Source organism: Heterodontus francisci, chromosome 6 (genome assembly GCF_036365525.1).
Source record: "Heterodontus francisci isolate sHetFra1 chromosome 6, sHetFra1.hap1, whole genome shotgun sequence".
Lineage (NCBI taxonomy): Eukaryota > Metazoa > Chordata > Chondrichthyes > Heterodontiformes > Heterodontidae > Heterodontus > Heterodontus francisci.
The window spans coordinates 88,245,488-88,268,081 of record NC_090376.1 but is presented as its reverse complement, the minus strand read 5'-3'; the positions used below and the strand labels follow the sequence as shown (position 1 = coordinate 88,268,081).

The following is a 22,594-nucleotide window of genomic DNA, read 5'->3' as shown; positions in this document are numbered from 1 at the left end:
TCCGTCCCCCCACTTCTTCTTCCAGCTCCCTCCCACTCTAAGTGATGATGTTTTCGCATGCATGCGCGAATTAGTCCTGGCAAGCCGGGTGCTGACGTAGGCTATGCATGTGCAGCACCCTATTGGCAGGAAGAAATCGTTCTGCGCAAGTGCACAGCTGGAAAGCACTGATGACGTTGGCGCCTGGCTGTGTTTTCAGGAGTCAATTTGTTTCTCCAATTCCCTTCCTTCATTAGCAATGGAATGCAGAGTCTCCCTGAAAACGCCCCACAGCCCTTCATGAGCCCTTGAGAACTGTTAGCTGAAGGATACGTCCCCCCCACTTTCCCCACCCATCACCCCACCCCCCACAATGGCCTCCTTAAAATGCCTTTGTCAGGAGGGTAGCGATGTGAAAGATAATTCTTCTCACTGAGCATCACTGGTAGCCTGTGAATGAGGGCGTTCCGAACTTCCCTTTTCAATGCTGCTTCTTTCTTCTGTCCTGCTGTTCCAGCTCACTCTCCCATGTCAGTGCCTCTGACATTGTGTCGAACCCGCATATTAGAAAGAAAATCCTAAACTGGCCCTATAACGAGTTGACAAGGATGTTACTGGGCTTACATGGTCATTGCATAGAGCGGGCAGGTTGTCTCTTCCTTCTCCCAACTCTACCCTTTCAACTGGAGCGTGCCAGTTTTGTGTCGGGAAACTGGCACAATGAACTGATGGGCGGGTTTAAGCAAGTGCCCGCCCCCTTTCCCACCCTCACAAACTAATAAAAATCCCACCCTGAAAGAGGGACAGAGAAAGACAGGGTGAGAAAGAGGAGTCATGTTAATGTAGATTCAATTTTTTAAGTTGAATTTTGAAGCTAATGAATTATCTCACCCATGTTCGCTTATTATAAAAAGGTAAATACTAATTATTGATTACACACGTGAGGGAGAAAGACAGACTGGGATCAGAGGGGAAGTCTTTCATCCTTTTTTTCAACTTTGAATTCAACTGACCATCTCACCTGTGTTCAGTAAACAGTTAAAAAAAGATCAATGCTCATCACTTATGTCTGTGAATTAGGAAGGCTGATTATAACAACTTCCATGAAAGCAGGACAGTAGTGGCCTGAACATGGCCCCAGATCACTCACTGCCTTGTTTATGTCACCTCTGTTCCGCTACCACCAACACTGATAGGGTCCTTAGATAAGCGGCCAGAGTGCTTGCCAGTTTCAGGAGGGAGGCTATTTGTAAAGGGTAAATTGCAATATCCTTTACTACACATCAACCTTGTTTGCAATTTCAAAGTACAAATGGGTGGAACATGCACTGTGCACTCACTGCCCATTTGTAGCAGGCAATGTGTAGCCCAGTGATCCTTAAAGGGCCCACCAGAAGCTCTGACAAAACAGACCAGGAATGTGTAAATGTTTTTTGGTGGTTCTAGGATGGGCACAGACACAGGAAACTGAATCTGCCACAGGATTAAGGAGCCGCAGCCTCACAGCTCCAGTGACCCGGGTTCGGTTCTGGGTACTGCCTGTGTGGAGTTTGCAAGTTTTCTCTGTGACCGCGTGGGTTTCCGCCGGGTGCTCCGGTTTCCTCCCACAGTCAAAGACTTGCAGGTTTTTAGGTAAATTGACCATTGTAAATTGCCCCTAGTATAGGTAGGTGGGAGGAGAATTGAGGGAAGGTGGGGATGTTGTAGGGAACATGGGGTTAATGTAGGATTAGTAGAAATGGGTGGTTGTTGGTTGGCCCAGACTCAGTGGGCCGAAGGGCCTGTTTCAGTGCTGTATCTCTCTATGACTCTATAACAGAGAATTGGCAGCAGGATACTGCTTTTCTGGAATCCAGACTAGACAAGTGATTTAATGAGAGTTAAGACTTCAGGAGTTGCCTGGAGGGGAATTCAGAGCTGGCAAGTGAGGGAAATCTAGTCCCTCTAATCTTTCTTCTATAACCCAGATCTGTGAATTGTTTTACTTTGAACACCAGCCAGTTCTAAGACCTGTCTGAGTCAAACTTTATCGAAAAAGAAGTGTTAGACCAAGTAAAGATTTGAAATCTGGAGGGTAATTTCAAGGTTTGAGACTGTACCTTTCTTACATGTTAGCAGTGCTCCGATCAAACCTGAGGAAATGTCCCTTGGAGCATCGACATGGGAATGGTAAATCCAGGTTAAACAAGTGGGATCAGCATCTGTTGGTGCATACTCTTTCTTTACAATCCACCTGTATATGTGGCTTCCCCCTGGTGGTACAGCATCATCCATCTTCTGTTTGCCTGATGTACGATCAGGATAAAAAGCACCTGTAAGAAAGAACAGATCTTTAACATGTGGACCGATATCTCTAAGGACATGAATTACAAAATTAGTGTATAAAAGCAAGTCAAATGAGGTCACTGGAAAACTGCAGAATACTGACTGAGCTAGTTTCAGAAAATTAGAAATATCCTTGTAAGCAGAAGACTTCAATAGCTAAATAAAGCGACAACAGTATCAGATGGAAATAGTGTTGGAAAAGGGCAATAACAAATGAAACAAAAACAAGAAATGCTGGAACCACTCAGCAGGTCTGGCAGCATCTGTGGAAAGAGAAGCAGAGTTAACGTTTCGGGTCAGTGACCCTTCTTCGGAACTGACAAATATTAGAAAAGTCACAGATTATAAACAAGTGAGGTGGGGGTGGGGCAAGAGATAACAAAGGAGAAGGTGCAGATTGGACCAGGCCACATAGCTGACCAAAAGGTCATGGAGAGAAGGCAAACAATATGTTAATGGTGTGTTGAAAGACAAAGCATTAGTACAGATTAGGTGTGAATACACTGAATATTGAACAGCAGCAAGTGCAAACCTGAAGAAAAACAACCTGAAAAAATAACAAATGAAAGATGTCCTTAAGAGACAGAAGGCAAAGAAGAAAGCCAAGGATTTCGCCGTAATAAATAGGGAAAAGTCTTTGCATTTTATGCAGCGCTCTTTACCAATTTTCTCGGTGTTACATATGAGTAGCAGAAGAAAGCTTTTATTTAGAGGCAAACTATCAGATCTTCACCATGAAAAAGTACCCAGCAGAATTAGAAGGCTGAATTTTTTGGGTGACACTGAAGTCCCACCGCTGATACCGAAAGCAGGCGGCGAACCCGCTCAGGTGGGCAGTGGGACCCTGGGGCAGACTTTAGCTGGTGGCAGCCAATTGGCAGGTTGCCACTGGGGCCGCTGCCCAGTTGAGGGCAGTCATTGCCACTGGGGGTTCCCTCTGTGGCCATGGAGCACCCCACTCTGCCCCAGGAACCTGCTGGAAGGCGGCCAAGGTTTACCTGGTGGTCTCCCCATGCAGGGGTGAGCAATCCCGATGCGGGCAAAATGCCTGCAGGAGCATGTGGTGACCTTAATTGGGCAATTAATTGCTGGGCAGCCACACCGCTAAGGCTCCCACCACTGGCAATATGCCATGGTGGCAGCAAGACATTGGGCTCCCCTCCCAAAGCCTTTCCTCGCCATATTGCCAGCCCTCCCGCCTCCCAACCTGTCTCCAATGGGCTGGGAAAATTCAGCCCAGAATGTTTACAGTCATTCACATATATTTCTATCCTCTTATTAACAGGAACTATCAAATGTGATAATTTAGGAACAGTTCTAGATCTAACCGGTGACCCTAAAGTCGGGGTCCACTTGGATATTTGATAGGCCATAAAGATTCTAAGGAATTTAAGTAGCGCAGATCTAATTGTAAATAAATAAAGAGCAGCCTGGATAGTTCTAGAAATCATAAACATGCAAGGGGAAAATTGGATAAGGCCTGCATTCGGGCCTGGGAATCGCGATGCTAACTCTGCCCCTGCTGCTGTTGAAGCAGTCAGCAAGCAAACTTAGTGTTGCTTCCTCATCTGAATGATTCCAGTGTGCTGCCAGCATGGAACGCACTGCTGATTGGCCACATTCAACAAGGGACCCAGCAGCCTGTGTGGCTAGTGTAACGTTCAATTAGCCTGGGCCTCTTAAAGGCAGCTGCACTCATTCAACAGGAACTGCTGCAGACTGTCTGTGAAAGATGTGGCTGAAAGGAAAAGTACAACAAATGGAGCAACAAGCAAGAGAGAGGGCTCCTAGGTTTTCTGATGTGGTGTTGGAGACATTGGCGATGGGGTGGAAAAGAGGAATGATGATATATACTCAAAGAGGACTAAGAGGCACGTCAGGTACACCCTGTGAAGGGAATGGGAGCAGGTGGCCATGGACATCAATTCCTAGATGATGGCCCAAGGACCTGGCTGCAGAGCTGGAAAAAGTCCAATGATCACCAGTGGTCAAGGTCAGTGAATGCATCTTCACATGACATCGCCTACCCACCACTCCACCAACACCTCACGCTGCTAAATCCACCACAACCCCATCACTCACTCATCAGCAATCAGGACTTACACCCTAACATTCAGATACTCCACCTCACCTTCACACATGTCCCAATGCTGCCAGCCTGATATCCACTTTCACAGATTCCACAAACCTCTAGCTATTCATCCAAGGCAGGCATATCACCCAAATATATTGTAACACACTGACTGATATTCTTCCCTCGGTCTTGCTGGACAAAGTGGGACAAACCACAGTGAATAGCAGAGAACCAACAGAGGACAGGCACACCTGCATCAAACTGAGGCCTCTGGAGCAGACCGTCCTGCACATCATGGGGCCAGTTGTTACTGGGGCTGTTGCATCTAGCATCACTCAGAACAGGATGATGGTATGTTCCTGCCTTATGCTGCTCTCAAATCCCCCCTCACCCTGTTATCTGGCATGAAGTGCAAGCTGCAAATGGTGTGACCATGGACCTCTTGCTTCCCACCCCACCCCACCTTCCCTCACTTTAACCTTCCTCTTCTGCATTTATGCTTTCGGATACCGAATTCTTGCCTGGCCAGTCACAGCAGTCTCAGCATGAAAGGTAAGAGCTATGCCAGAAACCTGAGAAAGAAACACTATCACTGACACTCGCAGTCACCAGCTCAGACACTGGCACTGTGCAAAGAGTCAGGATAAACACATGGTGAGTCACCAGGTCTGACTGGACTGCAGCCAGGCTAGGGAGAAAGAATGATTCATGTACCAGCTGACCAGAGGGAGAGGTCATAGACGAGCTGTGCTGCAGAAGACTCAGATGAGGTATACAGGAGAATGCTGATGGGCATGCACATGGAGATACTTGGTGCATTGGCAGACCGACCAGAGAGGTCCTATCACTGTCAAGAAGCATGGAGGAATCCAGCTCCAACTTGGTACAGGGCTTCACACAGAGTTTGGAGCCTATCCTTTCCAGCATGCAAGTGGTGACCAACTCCATGACAGCACTAATGGACTCAGCAGTGATACAGCATCCGGTGGCTGATGTCTCAGCTTCCAATACAGCACAAGTGGAAGCCACCCAACATCTCAGTGCGGCAGTGGAAGCTCAGACTGAGGTGATGAGATCCATCCTTGTTGCCATGCAATCCCAGTTTGGTGCCATCATGGTTGTGGATCTCAGTGTTCAACAGGGCTTGCAGGCTCTCCCAGCAATCCAGCAATGTGTTCCAGCAGATTACTAAGATTGCTGAGGCGCTGGCCCAGGGGAGTGATGGTGGCTCCATGGAGCATGAACCTGTTGTCCTCTTTCAGGATGACAGCATTCATGTTCCCACCACTGACACTCAGCCAGTTCCCTTGATGTTTCCTCCAAGACAGCCAGCCCAGACTGCTGCCACCTATGCTGAGGTGGTGCAGTCTGAAGCCAGGCCCACAGGACCCAGAGCTGCTCAAGGTCATCCTGTAAGGCCATCCACAGACTCCCCCAGTGAGTCAGCAGCCTTTAAGCAGCTATGTGGTAACACAGTTAAGGAGCACTAGGACAGGCAAATACTCACACAAGACAGGCACTAAGGGAATGCACTAGGCTAAGTATTTCAGTTTTGTGTGTATTATTGGAAGTGTTACTAGATAAAGTGGTTACGGAATGGAGTTTTTGTTGCCTTTCACTTCACTTCAGAAAATGGCAAAGAGGGCGGCACAGTGGCACAGTGGTTAGCACCGCAGCCTCACAGCTCCTGCGACCCGGGTTCAATTCTGGGTACTGCCTGTGTGGAGTTTGCAAGTTCTCCCTGTGTCTGCGTGGGTTTCCTCCGGGTGCTCCGGTTTCCTCCCACAAGCCAAAAGACTTGCAGGTTGGTAGGTAAATTGGCCATCATAAATTGCCACTAGTATAGGTAGGTGGTAGGGAAATATAGGGACAGGTGGGGATGTGGTACGAACATGGAATTAGTGTAGGATTAGTATAAATGGGTAGTTAATGGTCGGCACAGACTCGGTGGGCCGAAGGGCCTGTTTCAGTGCTGTATCTCTAAACTAAATCTAAACTAAACTAAAGAATGCTGTGAGGGTAATAGATGGATTGCAAGATTGAAAATTGTGGAGCAACTGATGTGGGTATGACATCTCAGGGAACTGGAGTATGAGAATCCGTTCACCAACATCTGGTCCAGAGTGATGGGCTTCCAGATGCCTTCTCTCTTCTTAGAACCATAGAAAGGTTATGGCACAGAAAGAGGCCATTCAGGCCATCATGTCTGCACTGGATGAAAAAACTAGCCACCCAATCTAATCCCACCTTCCAGCACCTGGTCCGTAGTTTTGCAGGTTACAGCACTTCAGGTACATGTCCAGGTACCTTTTAAATGAGTTGAGGGTTTCTGCCTCCACCACCGGTCTGGGCAGTGAATTCCAGACACCTATCACCCTCTGGGTGAAAACATTTTTCCTCATGTCCCCTCTAATTCATCCACCAGTCACCTTAAATCTGTGCCCCCTGGTAATTGCCCTCTCTGCTAGGGGCAACAGGTCCTTCCTGTCTACTCTATCTAGGCCCCTCATAATTTTGTACACCTCAATTAAGTCAACCCTCAGCCTCCTCTGTTCTAAGGAAAACAACCCTAGCATACTCAATTTTTCCAAAAAGCTGCAATTTTCAAGCCCTGGCAACATTCTTGTAAATCTCCTCTGTACTCTCTCCTGAGCAATTATGTCCTTCCTGTAATGTGGTGACCAGAACTGAACGTAATACTCCACCTGTGGCCTAATCAGCATTTTATACAGTTCCAGCTTTACATCCGTTTTTGTATTCTATACCTCGGCCAATAAATGAAAGCAATCCATATGCCTTCTTCACCACTATATCTACCTGTTCTGCCACCTTCAGGGACCTGTGGACATGCACTCCAAGGTCTCTCACTTTCTCTACCCCTCTCAATTTCCTCCTGTTTACTGTGTATTCCCTGGTTTTGTTTTCCCTCCCCAAATGAATTACCTCACACTTCTCTGGATTAAATTCCATTTGCCACTTGCCACCCACTCAACCAAACCATTGATATCATTCTGGAGTCTACAGCTATCCTCTTCACTATCAACTACACGGCCAATGTTTGCGTTATCTGCAAATTTCCCAATCATGCCTCCCACATTTAAGTCCAAATCATTAATATATACCAGAGCAGCAAGGGACCCAACACTGAGCTCCCCCTGTGGAACGTCACTAGAAACAGCCTTCCATTCGCAAAAACATCTGTCGACCATTACCCTTTGTTTCTGGTCACTGAGCCAATTTTGGATCCAACTCGCCACATTCCCCTTTATCCCATGGGCTTTTATTTTCTGACTAGTCTGCCATGTGGGACCTTGTCAGATGCCTTACTAAAATCCATGTAGACAACATCCACTGCAATACACTCATCAATCCTCCTTGTTACTTCCTCAAAAAATTCAATTAAGTTAGGAGGACACGACCTTCCCTTAACAAATCCATGCTGACTATCCCTGATTAACCAGTGCCCAAGTGACAGTTTATCCTATCTCTCAGAATAGACTCTAACAATTTGCCCACCACCGAGGTCAGACTGATCGGCCTATAATGATTTGGTCTATCCCTCACATTGTTTTTAAACAATGGTACAATGTTCGCAGACTTCCAATCATCTGGTACCTCGCCTGTATCTGGTGAGGATTTGAAGATGATCCGCAGAGCATCCACTATTTCCTCCTAGCTGTGTGTAGACCTCCAGTACGCAAACTCCAAGTGTCACTACGTGCTGAGGTTCTATCTGTCCCCGGTGTTGCGAAGGATGGGCCTGGTCACATTGCCGCGGAACGCTCCATCCAGTTAGCATTCAAAAGGAATTTAGACTGTTATTATGACAAGGAAGAATGTACAGGGTTTTGGGGAGAAGGCAGGGAAATGGCAGGAGGTGAATTGCTCATTGAATGGCCTCCTTCTGCACTGGAACAATTCTGTGATTCTGCGACATTGGTGTTTGGGAGCTTCTTGTGTACAAATTTCCTGCCTCATTTCTTACAATTATAACAGTGACAACACTTCAAAAATACTTAATTAACTATAAAGCGCTTTGGGACATTCTTAGGTCATGAAAGGCATTATATCAATGTAGACGTTGCTTTTTTTTTAAAACTCAGCAAGTTACCTTCAGAATCTTTCTCATAGAAGACTCCGTGTGGGTGCAGAGAATAAGGACGCGATGCAAAGTTTTTGAAGTGAATTATAATCAAATCTTCCACCTCTGCTCTTAGCAGTGGGCCAAGAAATCCTAGCCAATTAGGTTTAGGAACCTCAGTCGAATATGTTCCATCAGTAAACTGTTTATAGATAGCCTTTTTGTACAATTGTCCAATCCTGCGTTCACCCCCTTTCAGAAATTCTGCTGCATTCCTATGTATAAACAAAAATAAGATTAGGCATATCAGATATGAGCAAAAACACTCTTTTTAAAATGCGAAATCAAAACTTCAATTCAAGACTGGGTGCTGAATTTTCACTTATATATCTGTCCTAACAGAACAGAGGAAACAAAATGTGATGAAGAGAAAACAGCTTCAAATTGGAAGATTTCAGTCTTGGGTGTTTTTAAAAGATCTGCCTTGAGTTATATATGGAGTTATGTGGTGGTTTTTGAATTTCACTGGAGCTGAAATGAAAGCTCTCTTTCTCCATTGGATATAAAATAAAAGGCAATTCTCAGGAGAAAAGGGTCAGAAGAGATGTTTGGCTCGTCATTCAGACATATTGCAATGACCATAGCCCATATTTTAACTCTGGGTGGGAATTATCTGGACGGCAAACCACCACCCCCCCCCCCCTCCCATGTGGTTGGCATGGTGCCTGTGCCATTTTAAACTCCTGAGCCTCATTAACGTTTGAAGGGTGGGCAGACCCATTATGTCCCCTGAGAGTAATGTGGAGAGGAACCATTTAGGACACCCCAGCAGGGGACAAGGGGATGCCGCTAGCACAAGTCACTTGTTGTTCTTTGTGCGAGGTCTAACTGTGTCCCTCTTTCTGATTGCAGGAGAAACAGGCCCATGACTTCACGAAGACATCTAGGACTGGTGATGGGATCCCTGATGGGTGTCCTCTGATGCTGGCAGAAGAGGAGGCTCTGGAGCTAGCAGGGGCCCTGGGCGCTGTACAATCACGGATGGCAAGACTGGAGTGTCCACACAAAAGAGAGAGAGGGGGAGGGGGAGGGGGGAGAAGGGGAGGGGGAGAGGGAGAGGGAGAGAGGAGACATTGTGTTGCTGTGTCCACCACACCTCTGGAGATCCACATCATACATGGTTGGCATGAGGAGGTTGTAACAATGTAACCCATGAATGTTTGTGTTCTCTCACACAGGTCATGGCACTTTGGAAGCAAGAACAGCCACTGGGACAGGGGGCCTGCAGTCGACCTCTGAGGAGGAGTAGGAGTAGGAGGAGGAAGAGGAAGAAGGGGAAGAGGAAGGGGAAGAGGAGGCAGAGGATACACAATCACATCATTCCCCTGCACCTTCCACTAGCGCAGATACATTCACGACGCCGGGGGGGGGGGTGTGAAGTATGCACTTGGGCTTAGATTCAGGGTCACAAGCTGGTGAGAGCCCCACACACACCCCCAAGCAGCTGACGGAGGCTGTGACAGCCAAGGCCACTGATCGTCGGAGGCCTGTGGTTGCCAGGCTCTTGCTGAACCCCAGGCTCATAACGAGCCTCTGGTTTCGGCAGCACAGAACATGCTGGAGTTGCATAGAGAGGAAAAGGAACATCAAGTGGAGCTGCCAGAGGCAATGCGTGGCCATGAGCAGACAATGGATGAATCCATCCATGCCACAAGTGCTGCCATGTCTCAGGTGTGTTCGCGCATGGTTTCCTCCATCGAGTGGTTGGCGACCTTCATAGAGAGCCAGAGCCAACAGATACGCACAGACCTGCACACCATCGCCTTGGCCATGAGCTCAACACAGCAGTGGCAGGGCGCGAGAAGGACGAGGTGCCTGGAGTCTGCTCCAATTCCTCGTCCTTCTCTGAACAGCAGGGAGATGCAGGTGAGCCTTGAAAGGGAGGAGGATAGGCTGACTTCCACATCTGGGGGCTCCCCTCAGGACAACGGTGGCTCCTCAGCGCCTCTGCCAGTGAGCCCAGCTCCAGTAACCACGACGACTGAGAAGTTTCCTGCAGCTGTGTCGGAACCCCTCAGCCAGCCAGGACCCTCCAGGCCTCAGGTAGCCACAGAATATCTGCCAAAATCATCACAGGCTAAGGGACAGCCCGAACAGCAGCCTGCCTCCACCTCAGCTGCCATCACACGAAAGCATATGGAGAGCACATAGACACAGTTGGGGCTTCACAGGTGTATTAATTGTAGCCTGTGCATTGTGTCAAGAAAGCACTATATGCCAAATGAGAAATATTAATTCAATCGGTTGGAAACTTTGAATGGAAAATATCCTACAGTTAGTTTTTAAAATAAAAAAGTTGACAGAATCATAGAATTGTTACAATGCAGAAGGAGGCCCATCATGTCCGCTTCAGCTCTCCAAAACAGTAATTCCCTCAGTTCCATTCCCCCGCCTTCTCCTGATAACCCTGCACATTCTTCTTTTTCATACAATTGTCTAATTCCCGTTTGAATGCTTCAATTGAACCTGTCTCCACCCAACCTCAGGCAGTGCATTCCAGACCTTAACCACCCTCTGTGTTAAAAAGCTTTTCCTCATGTCACTTCTGCTTCTCTTATCAAATACTTTAAATCTGTGCCCTCTCATTCTCGATCCTTTCATGAATGGAAACAGTTTCTCTCTATTGACTGTGTCCAGAAAACCAAGATGGCCACCACGATTTGCATCTGAAATACCAGGAGATTGAATTGGTGACACTATTCTAACAAGCAGCACAGCCAGGACAATGTTTTGGCTAACTGAGATGATTATCCAGATCACGCTGGTTAGCAGGACATTCAAAGCCATCTCAGGGCATTCATGAGTGGAGACAGCTCTCCAGGGGGTTAACACTAACAATACTACCTGAGAGAGGTTTTGGGTTTTAGACTTTGGACCTCATTAAAAACAAAGGGGATCGAGAGAACCATTTGACCGTCTCCCCAGGTTGTGTAAAACTGGGAGTTTTGTTACACGCAAAGAGAAAAAAAAAGTAACTGAGTGTGCAGCAGCAAAAAAGGCTGTGTGCCTCCCTTTCTCTCCAGAAAATATCAAGTTTGAAAACCGCCTGCGACTGTGGACCCTCCAAGCCTACAGATTGCTAGAGATCAGGGGAAGAGAGCCACCGACAAGTCTGCCTCCAAGAAAATGCTGAGCCAAGCAGGCCAGCCACAAATTGCACTTAACCAGCCAAAGACTTCAAGAATACAACTTCAGCTGGAAGACCACCAGATCATCCAAGCTCACAGATTGTGCATTTAGATTTAATTTATTCTGGACTTTAATCCAACCACAAAACCTACTTTCCACTCTGTAATCTATTTGTGTGAGAGAGATTCTCATGTGAATGTGAACGAGGGTGATCTGGATAATCTACTTGGTTAGCCAAAGCATTGTCCTGGCTGGGATTCTTGTTAGACTGGTATCTCCAATTCGATCTCCTGTTATTTCAGATGCAAATTGTGGTGGCTATCTTGGTTGTCAGGTATTTTTTTTTTTTTAAAGTTACCGGTAGGACTTTTTCCATTAAAAGTTTAATCTAAGTTTCCAAATCGATGAATTAATATTTCTCATTTGGCATATAGTGCTTTCTTGACATGTGGTCGCGACAAATGTGGTAATAAAAAAAGGTCAGACTCATTGCTGTAAATAGCTCATTCTTTCATTGCTGCATTTTCAGATGCCAACTTGCTCCCTCAACGGACTGCCAGTGTAGGTATAGGCCGCGTTTGGTCAGCTTCCCAGAGGTGTCGGAGCTCAGGATGAATCTGGCTACTAGGCACTGGAGTGCGATAGGAAGAGGTGAGCCTTTACTGAATTCACTTTGAGAGGCCATCACGGTGGAAGGAACTGGGTATGTATGAGATTGTGTCGTGGCTACCTTGTGTGCCACTCAATGGCCCTGGCCCCCGGTGCAAGGGAGGCAAGATCCAGTGCTGCCTGCTTAGCAACTTCCTCCATAACCCAATTGTCAGATGAGGACTGGCAATCAATTATGTCCTCTTCATGTAAGGCCTCCCCCCTCTACTGTGCGAGATTGTGCAGAGCACAGCAGATCACCACAATAAACGAGACCCTAACTGGGGAATACTGCAGGGCTCCACCAAATCAATCAATCGAGGCACCGGAATCTCATCTTCAGCAACCCAATGTCCTACTCGATGGTCACAGATATTGTACCTTTCCTCTGCTGCAGTGCGAGGGTTCCTCACAGATGTCAATAGCCATGTCTTCAATGGGTATCCATTGTCCCCGAGAATCCATCCCTGAAGGACATCAGGGTGCCTGAAAAGCTGCAGCACCTGGGACTGTCAAAGTATGTAAGCATCATGGCTGCTTCCCAGGAAGCGGCCACACACCTGCAGGATATGCTTCCGGTGGTTGCAGTCTAGTTGTACATTGAGCGAATGGAAGCTCTTCCTCTTGATGAAAGTTGCTGGTTACTCCATGGGAGCTTTGATGGCCACATGCATGCAGTTGATGAAACCTTGCACTTGGGGAATCCAGCAGTGGCCCCAAAGCCAATGGCCCTCTCCACCTGACTGTCAGGGTCAGTCCGGTACTGCACGTAGTCATCAGCCCTCTTGAAAGCGGCATTGGTCACCTCCTTGATGCAGTGGTGGGCCGCTGACTGGGAGTCCCCACACGTGCCCCCAGTGGATCTCTGGAAAGAGCCGGACGTGTAGTAATTGAGTGCTATGGTGGCTTTCAGGGCCACGGGCATGGTCTGAGGCCCACTGGTCGCAGCTCATCCTGCAGCATTGTGCATAAGTCGGTGACAGCCACCCTGGAGAACTGTAGTTTTTGCTGACACTGCCGCTTGGACATATGGAAGCAGTTGAGGCAAGTCCGGTACACACATTGGCATAGATAGGCCCTTCTTAGCATGGCCGGCTGCTGCTGTTCTCCTATTAGATCTTCATGGACAGGCCCAGCTGGATCCTGGCCCTCACTCCCTCTGAGCCACTGCTGCGGGGTATGGGTGTCCACAAAGACAGGGCGTATGAGACCTATGCTAGCTGATTTGGCCCCTCCTATGTGCAGTCTTTGCAGAAATGAACTTGCCTTGGAAGCTTTCTGTTGCTACTCCCCCCGAATAGGCGCTAAAGCCCCTCAGTGCCCACCCTTGCCGAGATCCCAGCACCGCAGACTGACCATGACCTCTGCTCCCCATGTCTGCCCTCCTGTGGTGGCACTGAAGCCTCGCCTCAGTCCTGCCACCTTTAAATGGCCAGGGACTTGAAGGCACATGATTCCCATGCGCCGTTGACTAAATCTGAACCACCCCATAAGATTTGCTTAAAATCAATGCAAATGCATTTTAACTAGCTGTTCACCAATTCAAATTGCACTCCCATCGCTTCAGAGTGGCAACACCACCTTGGAGCTTTCCCGTCACTGACCAAGTCCGGAACTGGCATCATGACCTCAGTTTTCGGGCCGGGCGCATCTCCCATGCCTTCACTCTCACTCCTGCTGGCCAAGTAAAATTCAGCCATCATGTCACACATACTTTCCTTTGTATTGAACACCTCCCGATCTCATTCCATCATGTTTCATCTACATCTCTCAACATACCCACTGTGTACAAGCCCTACACATCTCCATTCACTTTTAACATATATCCTGCAAGAGAATGTAGCACATAATGTGATGGAATGGAACAGGATAGTAACTTCAATGTCATTGCTTTCACACAAGCAGAGCAAGAAGCCTTGGAGATCACTGCCCCAGCAAACAGGGTATCTGCATTGTTACTTATATGCCTTCATTCAACACAGCACAGATGCAAAAAGCTCGGTAACTTCAACCTGCATTCTCCAGGCTATTAACAGATATCTGTGACTGTTTCTTTGAAATTCTACCTTTTCATTTTATCTTTGCTCTTGGACTTCTCGGACCCAGCCATGAAAATTGCTGCCTCATACAGAGAGCTGTGTGAGGTATTGGAAGGTGTGCCAAAGAGATTCACCACTTTTCCTGAGAGGGTGGAGGACTCTGCATCCAATCTTTGTAGCTTCATCTTCCACAGCATCACCACTCTGCAGTCTACCCTGCAGTGCATGGTGCCCTCCAAGGGCATTATAACAGGGCCCTTAAAGCAGGAGTCCATGCTAGTCCTCTTTGTAGCATTAGTGGAAGCTCATGCAGGCTTTGGCTCCACAGTGGAATGAATAGTCAATTGAAAAGATGGGCCTGGAAGAAGAAAGTCATCTTCTGCAATCTTCCTTCCCATTGATCACTGTAAGGTGATTATCCCTTGCCCCAAGGAAGTGGCTTTGGTATAATGGAAGCAGTACATGTTGGTCTCTCTTAAGAGATCACCTCCTCCCACCCCTCACAACCAGTACCCGCCACAGTCCCAGAAAATTAGTTAGGCCACATGGCTCCAGCAGCAAAAAAGTTGTAGCAATCTGTGGCTGAGCCCGCACAAGCTTGAATACCCAAAAGTCACTCACATGAGCATTTCAAGGGTCCCTACATGAGGAACTGCAGCCTTCCACCAGCTCTGCTCAGGCCACTAGGGAAGTATCTCAAAGTATGAGTCAGGCAACCTTCTTGAAAATAAGTTAAAGGTTTTAAGAAAATCACAATGGACGGATCCCCTGAATGACTGAGAAATAAACAGGAGGGTAATTATTATGTTTTGCACTCAATTAATCACTCATAATATTTGACACTTTGGTCTGCAGTGTGGTTTTATAGCAGTTCACACCCTGCATTGTCAGATAAGGACTGTTTTGGAGGGAGGTTCTGTGTAAGAGCTCATGCAGGGGTGTGAGAAGTTCAGCAGAATCATTGGGTGATCAACTGATCGCTGACGTCACTGGCTGCAAGGCACTGATATGACCCTCCTTCCTCTGCCGATTCCTCTTTCCCCGCTGTGTTTTCCCCATCTGATGATGCCTGCTGTTGTTGTTCTTTCTCCTCCAAATGTCAGCCTCTCTGTAATGCAATGTTGTGCAATATGCACCACACCACAACCATCTGTGATGTTCTATCTGTGACATTTTGCATGGACCGCCCTCCCCCCTCCCACCGCTGAGTCATCCAGACAACTAAACCTGCTCCTTCTCCTCCTGAACCACAATAAAACTTCACATATCTTTTTTAAAAAAACATACATTACTGGGCCATTTCTGGCCCTCGATATAGCTGCTGACAGCTTTGTTTGGCAGGGAAGCCATCACTAGTGTCCATTTAGGCTTCAGGCAAAACATATAGTTTGACCCTGATAACATGATTGGAGGCCAATTTCAAAGAAGGTGTTCAGTGGATATCTTTGCCCCTGCAATTTCAAATTGCTATCAGCACATGAAGTGGATGAATAAGTCAGATGCTCCATTTTAACTCCGCCTTCAAAATCATGTTGTTTCATTTTTGTAACAGGTCTATGAGAGGTTATGATAGTTCAGTAGAAATGGCTGAATTTAAATCTGCCAGGGAGGCCGGCTGCTGTGCGAGCAGGAGGTGAAAGAAGCAAAAAAAATGCCAGCGTGTCAGGAAGCTGACCGGAACCCACCGACTGTATTTAACCCCTTTGTGTTTGTTAGTGCACGTGGGAAATACCCAGTGAGAAAGGCAGGTCTAAGATGAACATACGTTCAGAGATTTCATCTTTAATGTTGGTTTTAGTTGAACAAGGTGAGATGCAGCTGGGATTGACAGGGCTGAGCAATTGATAGGCTGGAGAGCCTTTAAACACTGAACTATGACAGCTACATCTTTGCCGAAATGAAAAGTTTTTGCTCAGAGGACTTGTCTGAAAATGAGCTTTTACTTCTGTGGAGGTGATTGTGAACACTTGGAAGATCTTTTCAGCCACCTTGGACTTTTTTGACTTTGATCTGCACTGCCAAGCAGTTGGCCTTCTCACCAATATGGGAGCTGCTTATGTTGCTCTACTTTAGACCCCTGATGAAGAACAAGAGGAGCAGCACCAACAACACCAACAGCAGGAGCAGCTGCCTTCTACTCAGCCATGTGTCACTCCACTGGACAGAGAAAATGAACACAAATCTCTAGCTAGAAGGAGGCGATATCCCCCAGTACAGGGCAGACCGACAGACAGAGGATTAGCTTTCTCATTATGACAGAGCAATACTGCCTCACAGCAGGTCATTGCTGACATCTGCAGCCTCCTGGAAGAAGACCTCCTGCCAAGTGGACCAGTTGGGCGTGCATTGCCGGTGGCGATCAAGGTTGCCACACCCCTGAATTTCTTCACCTCCGGCTCCTTCCAGGGATCTGCTGATGACAGCTGCAGCATTTCACAATTTGCTGCAAACAACTGCAGCTACCAGGTGACCAATGTCATGTTTGCCAGGGTCGCCACTTATGACCAGTTCATTGAGGGAGGCCAGTCAGAATCAGAGGGTTCTCGGATTTGCCGCTCTAGCTGAATTCCCAAAGGTCCAGGAAGTCATAGACTGCACACATGTGGCAGTCAAGGTGCTCTCAGATCAACCAGCAGCATTCATCAATCGAACGGGATTCCACTTCATTGTTTACCTCCTATGTGATGACCAGAAGGTTCTCATGTATTTCTGTGCAAGATACCCAGGAAGCTGCCATGATGCCTTCATTCCTTGACAGTCAAGTCTCCCACAGATATTTGTACCTCCAAGCAGAGTCAGTGATGGCTCCATAGAGACAAGGGTTATCCTCTAGGGACTTGGCTAATGACACCTGTGAGGAGCCCTACCATTGACACACAAGAAAGGTACAACTGAAGCCACGTGAACACAAGAATCATCACTGAACAAACCATTATCAAAGATGCGAGTCAGGTGACTGGACAGATATGGGGCGCCCTTCAATATGCACCAACAAGGAGGTCCCTGTTGATAGTGGTCTGCTGTGCCTTGCACAACATAGTGCATGAAAGAGGGCTGGAGCTACAGGAGGAGGATGGTGATGACCATTCTGCATATTCAGAGGATGAGAAGGAAGAGGAGGAGAAACAGGAGGAGCAGAAGGAGGAGGAGCCTGATGTGTCCATAATACGTGCAGCTGCAAACGTAGCTGCCAGGAACGCCTGGGACGCACTTCAGCTAATCTGAGGCAGTGCAGCCATGTGGCTGCACCAATTCTGAACCCACGGTACCCACACCCAACCCCCCGCAGAAAGTAGTCCCACATTCAGCAATCCATCCCTCTCTCTGACACCCATTGCTCATCTTCTACTATTTCCACACCATTTTCCTAATGGCTAAAGGTCACTTGGCAGGCGACAGGCAACAATGGAGATGACTGGACAATGGAGATTAGAAATCAAATTGATGGTGCATTAATATTGACAATAAACCAAACTTTTAAAACATCCAAATGATTTCCCATGTGAAACTACAAACTCTTTCTCTTCCTTTTCCTATTACACCAATGTGGTGCTGCCCCTGTGGTTTCAGCAAAGCTGGAGACAGGCTGCTCCTTGCCCTGCTCTGACTGCTCAGATGCTTGTGAATGATGTCCTCTGGGTTTTGGAGACCCTGAGGGCCTCGCCATAGACTACCCCATGTGCACCTGTGCAGGGGCCAACTCGGTCATTGAGACAGGAGACAGCTTGTGGGGCTCTGACTGAGGGAACACAAGGGGGCAGGAGTGGGTGTGCCACGAACAAATTCTCCGCTTGTGTGTGTTCTTTCCCCATCTTCCCTCTCATGACCCACCCACGCTTCCCTGCTAGCCAAGAGCTGGAGAGCATTTTGCTGCACTTCAGCAAGGTGCTAAACAGCCATGCTGAGACTTTCCTCCATCCTTAAGCTGGCAGACAGTGTGTGCAGGCCATTAGTGAGGGCCAGTATGTACTTGGTTGCCTGCTGCATCTGATGTTCCAGGCAGGTGGTCACTCTTACCATGGAGGTGGACATCAGTGCAAATGCCCAAAATAACATGGCACTCACATTGGAGATGGACTCCTGCAATATCTCTCCAATTGTGTACAGTGCCTCTGAAAATATTGACAGAACTCCATATTTTCTGTCACTGCTCCAAGATCGTCTTCTTTATTGATGGCTGCCGAGGCTTAGCATCTACATCCAACTGAGCAAAGCTTGGAGGGTCCTGCACCCTATTACAGGGACTCTCCATTCTGATCCATGACTCTAACATCTACTCCTGCTCACTTGTGATGTGTGGTTCACCATATGACAACCCACCCACCTGACATGGAGGCCCTACTGAGGTGTGTGTATCTGACCTGGTGGAGGGTGCATGAGGCATTTGACAGTGCTTCCTCAGAGCACACAATCACCTAGAGGAGTCTTTGTCCTTCTCCCAGCACCAGCTTCTGTGTGAAATATGAATGGCCTACGGGAGATGAAAGTCATAAATTAGAATGGACAAGGGGAAAGGGTTCAAACTCATCATTGTACAGATCATCATGTTTCAGTGGCTGCTGCCATCAAGTCAACATGAGTGAGTGGAGTGTGCCTTGTGGCTGTGTGATATCTAATTCTGTCACCAGGTATCTGGGAGACCCCCATCTCTCCATCGCAAATGACCATGCATTCAGAGACTCTGCTTATCTCCAGTACTTCATCCTCCGCTGCTGTCGGGATGGCTATGACTGGAGGGCCAGCCCGGTTCACTGCCTTTCCTTTGTGTTCTACACGCTCTTCTGCAAGGAGAGTGTCAGAAATAGAGAGGATGGAACAACAACATTTGCGGGTGATGATTATCGCACCCATCGTGCACATGGCAGTAAGATGAGGGGGGAGTGTCAGCGTTTGCTGTTCAGCTGGGGATGTGAGGAGGTGCCTCAAGCAAGAGGAGTGGGTGGAGGTGGAAGTTATGTTGGTCTGAGGAGTGCTTTGCAGGAGAAGGCTGGGAAGGCCAGAGTGAGGGGGTTTGGACTTGAATGTGCCATGCCTTTCCTGGCCTGGTAAGGTCACTGAACCTCTTGCATCAGTGAAGGACCACAATCCTGCTGCTCACCTCCTCAGCCACTTCCAGCCATGCTATTTCGGAGGCAGACTTCTTCCTCCCGTCTGCTGGGAGCAGTATTTCTCTGCAGGCCCTTGTAGCCCACAGCATGGTCTCCAGGGATGCCTCAGAGAACCGGGGATGGGGCCTTTTCTCTTTGAAATTCCATCACTCCAGTTGTTGTCTCGGTTGTCAGTTGTAGAGTGCTTCCATTCTTTCCCTCACTGGGGTCCCTTTAAATACTGAGACTTCAGCAGGCAAATGTAGGTCTTGATCACGCCTGCCTGCTCGGTTTGGTTGAGAAACCCAGAAGCAGGATGCTAATATTGTGGCTCAGTTAAAAAGCCATGGAAAACCCCTATTCGCAATCCGTCAGGTTCCCAATCTGCTGCCAGCCTCCCACTTGCACCCCTCCCCCCACCCCTCCATCCTGGAGAGTGGGTCCAAACATTAAAATTCAGCCCAAAATGTTTTAAATATGAAGAGAGTCTACTTTACAGAATGTCTACATGAAGCAGGCATTTGATGTTCAATGCTTAGCTGAAATTAGCCTTATCTTAATTGCTGTTTTCAGAGTCAGCCATTTTACATACAAACATACGAATTAGGAGCAGGAGTAGGCCACTCGGCTATTCGAGCTTGCTTCGCCATTCAATAAGTTCATGGCTGAACTGATTACTCCACATTTCTACCTATGCCCGATAACCTTCCACCCCCTTGATATCAAGAATCGATCTACCTCTGCCTTAAAAATATTCAAAGACTGTGCTTCCACTACCTTTTGAGGAAGAGAATTTCATAGACTCACGACCACCAGAGAAAAAATTTCTCCTCATCTCGGTCTTAAATGGGCGACCCCTTATTTTAAACAGTGACCCCTAGTTCTAGATTCTCCCGCAAGGGGAAACATCCTTTCCACACCCACCCTGTCAAGACCCCTCAGGATCTTATTTGTTTCAATCAAGTCGCCTCTTACTCTTCTAAATTCTAAATCTTCTCCCTCATTTCCTCACATCCACTGGGTTTGGGAAACTGCATTAACTCTGCCTACTATTTGTTCAAGTGTGTTAAACCAGACACTTCTGGGTATAGCCCCTTTAGTTCCACACAGTAAAGCTCTTCTATCTCTTATTTCTTGTATTAGCAGTTCCAGCACCTGATGTAAAAGTGTCTTTTGAAAACCCAGATGTCTCTATTGTACAACACTGAGCAATCTCTTAGCCTACTTACATCTGCACAAATGCACAGATTTAAATGCTCTCCTAATATAGTTAACTTTCATTCAGCACCATTAACAAAGAAAAATGTCCCACATTTCACAGACCCAAGCAGGAATAGGAGGGTGGCCAAGGGATGTGGACAAGAAGTAGGTGTTAAAAACCATTTTGAAAGTGAGGAGAGATCTCACAAGAGGGAAGGACTCAGGGAGGTAGCTCTTTAATGTGGGGCAAAACCATTTTTCGACATAGTAGAGAGGAGAGGAAAGGTAAACAGGCAGTAAATCAGCACCATAAGATTAGATGGTATTTGTAAGGACCGGGGGCTGGAAGTAGTTGTAAAAGCAGTCAGAGATTGGAAGGCAAATATGAAGACTTTGAATTTGGAGGATTGAGGGACAGGGAGCTAATGGAAGTTGACAAGGATGACAGTGAAAGGTGAATAGGTTTTATACATAGGAGCAAATTGATAGTGGGAGAACCTTGGATGATTGTGGGTAACATCATTGCTTAAACTTCTCTCCTGGGCCTTTTGTGCTCCAATATATCATTTAGCCTGTCAGTGAATGACTATACTCCTCCCTGGATTTCTTCTATCTTTTTCCCTCTGAACCTTTTTTGGTCCTATTTTAATTATTCATTCTTTTTGCAAAATGCCTATTTAGCTTACCTTATTGGCGATATACTATTTTGCACACTCAGTGCTATTGTCTTTAGCATGTTCCATTTTTCCCCAACTGAGCAGTTAATTTATTTTATTCTCTTTCTTTTGAAGTTTATCTTTTTTAAAGTCATTTTTTTTGTGTTGGTCCTTACGGGTGCTGTTTGTCTAATAATCCTAAATGTAGTCATGTTAGACTAGAAGTTGCTGTTGGGATACTTTTTGAAGTGTAATTGTGTGTTACTAATGTTTCTGGAAGAATCCTCATTGTCCTTTAACTATTAGCATTCCTGTGTTCAGTAACACGTACAAACCATGAAATTCCCAACTCGCCATTGGAGCACAAGGACTGATTCAGAAACTGACAGGCATTTAACTGGTCTGGCATATATTTATAGCACAAGTGTGGTCCAATATGCTTGGCAAATGAAGAGCTGCCCAAATGAGAAACATGCAAATGACCAAATGGTAAAAGTCCTCATCCATGAACTGCAGGAAAGGAATGTACCCTATAAGGTACAGAAAGGACCTTGCTGAAAAGCAGAATGTTCAGCAAGTAGTGAAGCAGATTTTAGACAGAGTGATACGGTTTTCAGAATTCAACTGATCTGGACACAGGCCAAAAATATAACTGACCCAAAGAAAGCTACTAAAAGATGGCTGCAGTGCAACTTACTATACAAAATACCTGCCCCGAAATTGCATGTCGCAAAGTATACCTTCAAAACCTGTAACTCATTTGTGTGAGCCATCTAAAACATTTGCGCAAATCTACATGACAGCATAAAAACATGATACATGCTCAAATGGGATAGACACTGCTACCTTCACAAAATCTCAAGACTATTCATCTTCCTATAGGACAAGAACATGCATAACAACAGGAAACAGAGCAGCATCGGAGGAGAATCTAGACAACAGAAGCACCAGCACAGTATTAATCTAAAAGCACGCAATGTTGTTACCAGCTTTGCCAAGTACAAGAACCCGTACCAGAGGATATATAGATAAAGAGCTTGCAAAGATAGCACCAGGTGAGGACTAGCAATTAGAAGCTGCAAATGAGGACTAAATACGTCATGATACCTTCCTCTGGTATGCGTCAAGGGATTCAGAGCTCATAATCCATGAGCTAGATATGTGCAGTCTGTAATAACGCTAAGGGCATGTGCAGCAGACCTTTCAGTAGTAAAGATCCAAGGCCAACGTAGATTATTGCTCATGAATGCACTGACTGTTGCTATAGAAACTTTGGCTCCAATCTACTACAGAAGGGGTGATTTTAATCCTGTCTG

The 22,594-nt window shown here is 46.9% G+C and overlaps 1 protein-coding gene across 1 annotated transcript in view; it reads right to left on the bottom strand.

Moving 5' to 3' along the window:
• Window positions 1-22,594, bottom strand: part of LOC137371427 (ferroxidase HEPHL1-like) — a 118,185-nt gene that overhangs the window by 81,834 nt on the left and 13,757 nt on the right. The window contains exons 2-3 of the mRNA XM_068034009.1: window positions 8,490-8,734; window positions 2,079-2,291 (exon numbers count right to left, since the gene is read on the bottom strand). Coding sequence (XP_067890110.1) covers window positions 2,079-2,291; window positions 8,490-8,734 — 458 coding nt within the window. The remainder of the gene's footprint in view (window positions 1-2,078; window positions 2,292-8,489; window positions 8,735-22,594) is intronic.